The sequence below is a fragment of the Montipora foliosa genome, chromosome 11, assembly GCF_036669935.1.
Source record: "Montipora foliosa isolate CH-2021 chromosome 11, ASM3666993v2, whole genome shotgun sequence".
NCBI classification, from domain to species: Eukaryota; Metazoa; Cnidaria; class Anthozoa; order Scleractinia; family Acroporidae; genus Montipora; species Montipora foliosa.
The window spans coordinates 44,763,853-44,766,352 of record NC_090879.1 but is presented as its reverse complement, the minus strand read 5'-3'; the positions used below and the strand labels follow the sequence as shown (position 1 = coordinate 44,766,352).

The following is a 2,500-nucleotide window of genomic DNA, read 5'->3' as shown; positions in this document are numbered from 1 at the left end:
GAGATTGATTCCAAGGCATACAAGAGAATGCACGACCTGCCATTGGCAGTGCAAAGAGGTTTGGATTTCTTTTTTTTGACTTATGGAATTTTGGATTCAAAAGCTATTTCAATGATGGGATGTCAAGTCAGCGTTTGAATCATTATGTGTAATTTGATAAAATTATGCTTAAAACATTGGTATGCAAAGGAAGAGTGAAGTGATGTTTGCACTTATCTGGACAATTTAAGGAATAATTGTCTTTTATAGACACCTGAAAATTCAGGTGGCTTTTGTCTAGGCCGGGGTTGCCCTTGTCAAAGTTTTGTTTACCTACTTTTGATGAGAGTAAAATTTGCAATTTCATTTTTTTCCTGTTCCAATTTTTAGCAAGGTCACATTGGAAGCAGTAGTAGTTTGACCATCTGTGCTCGATGTTGTGCTGGAGTTTGACATCGGAGAGTCTGTCTGCCGTTGATAGCTCTGCTGTATCGCAAAAGCCTTGTTAAATGGGTAGCTTTGGATTTGATTCATTTGACTCTGGATGGTATCCCCTAATCATAATTATGGAAAGTGAAGCTCGGAACCGGCTGAATTACGATGATCTTTATGAGTCAATATGACAAGAAGATTGACAGAATACTAAAACAATAACTTTGTTTGCTTTTCTAAAATTTAGGCTCACTGTTCTTTGGCTTTTTGGCAATTGCACTAAATTTTGGCAAACACAAGATTTTGGCAGAAACGGGGTCGCATTTATTTTTCATTTAATTTATGAAAGAAACAGCACTTAAAATAAACACTTTTTCACCCAGTGTGACCCTGGCCTAAAGAGACAATGGCTTGTAATATTATGGAGATAAGTGCAAGATCACTTCGTTCTTTGATCTAATTAACTCGCACTTCAAATACATAGTTCTGTAGTCTTGCTCAATCAGTGTATTTTAAACCTTGCATGTACTTTTCAATCATTTCTTTTATCCTTTCCAACAGAGCATGAGGCCTGTGCTATAGATATCAATGAGCTAAGATGGCACTGTGCTTATCAAGGCAGAACTGAAGCCAGAATTAAAGAAAGAGTCCATAATGCAGGTAATTTACAAAATAATGCCCAGAAGCCTTTCGACTCACATGTACATTCTCAAGCTTAAACTCAATTTGTATGGGATTTGACTGATATCTTCTTTCGTTCATATTGATTTTAAACAATCATGTACATGTACATTTTTCTTTTGTATATTAATTAATAATTACTAGAGATTACTCCACAGTAAATTATATATTGCAGCTGTTGTACATGACTACACTGTAGAAATAATGTAGTTGGAAATCAATGTAATGACTTATTATAACTTGAAAATTAGGACTGCCTCAGTCGGCAGCTTTGTGTACAGTGCACTGTCAATATTAAGTGAGACCTCCATCAGCAATCATTTTCTACTCAAAAATGGTACTGTACATGTAGCAGTAAATTTTGTTAATTTTGTGGTATAAATTGCCTTGAAGGCTTCCATGCTGTTGTTTCAGACTTATAAGCTTTTGTGGCATTAAATTCAATTGAGTTGTGGTCTGACCTGCATTAGATTTGATACCCCATAATAGTGTAGACTGCTGCAATCCATGTAGTTGACTTGCCTCTTTCCACCACTACCCAAGCAGCTGCCAATTCTTCCCTTAGCTCTTTAAGCCTGCTTGTTTGACAGAAACAGGCAACTTGACGAACTCTGACTCCTATTGTGTTTATACACATTTCCTGGCATATCAGTCAATCATCATCTTGTCTTTGTCTTTCAACAGTGCTGTGTGATTGGTTGAAGGCCTTTCTGAAGTTCACATAATGTAATAAGAGCTTCCTGTTATTTTGATTGATAACAAATGACCTCTCTATACATGTATCTGTATGTTCTTTTAATTTCTTGCCGTAAGTTTTTCTATGACCTTTTAATACCACTATTATATCAACACCTCAATTAAACTCTTTTGGCAGGCACTGGAAATGAACAAAAAACCGACATCCTACGACAGATCTGAAGGCTGTCTCTCTCTCAAGAAGATCAACAACTTTAATCAGTTTTCTCGATCCACTGTTAGGGCCAAGTCGCCCTAGAGGGCATTTTTTGGACTTGTTCGAGAGAAATCCAAATTGAAATCAGCCAGTGACAAGAACTTTGTTCCGAACATTGCAGTCAAACTTGAGAACAAAATGTCAACAATATTGAGAACATGAACACTTTGGATACTTTGCTACATGTTACCGGTCAAATGATGTCCAAAGAAAAACACCCTTGCTATTGTTTTACTGCATTTGTCGCAGTTTGGCCTGCTTCAGAGGTACTTGACAGAATCTTTGAAGTTTGTCCGTTTACGACCAAATTTTGTCCTTTGTTGAACAATTATCCGGTCACACTTGATTTTTTTTTTTTGGTGATGACAGATTTTTGACAAAAATAAACAGGTTTGTATTCTAGTGTGACTTGGCCCATACACTGATGTTGTGTCAATTTGATTGTGGGCATTGTAC

At 36.6% G+C, this 2,500-nt stretch overlaps 1 protein-coding gene across 1 annotated transcript in view; it reads left to right on the top strand.

Moving 5' to 3' along the window:
* The window catches only part of LOC137977556 (coiled-coil domain-containing protein 178-like), a 43,928-nt gene that overhangs the window by 16,188 nt on the left and 25,240 nt on the right, over positions 1–2,500 (top strand). The window contains exons 4-5 of the mRNA XM_068824806.1: positions 1–58; positions 973–1,071. The exon at positions 1–58 is cut by the window's left edge and continues 189 nt beyond it. Of these exons, the coding sequence (XP_068680907.1) occupies positions 1–58; positions 973–1,071 (157 nt within the window). The remainder of the gene's footprint in view (positions 59–972; positions 1,072–2,500) is intronic.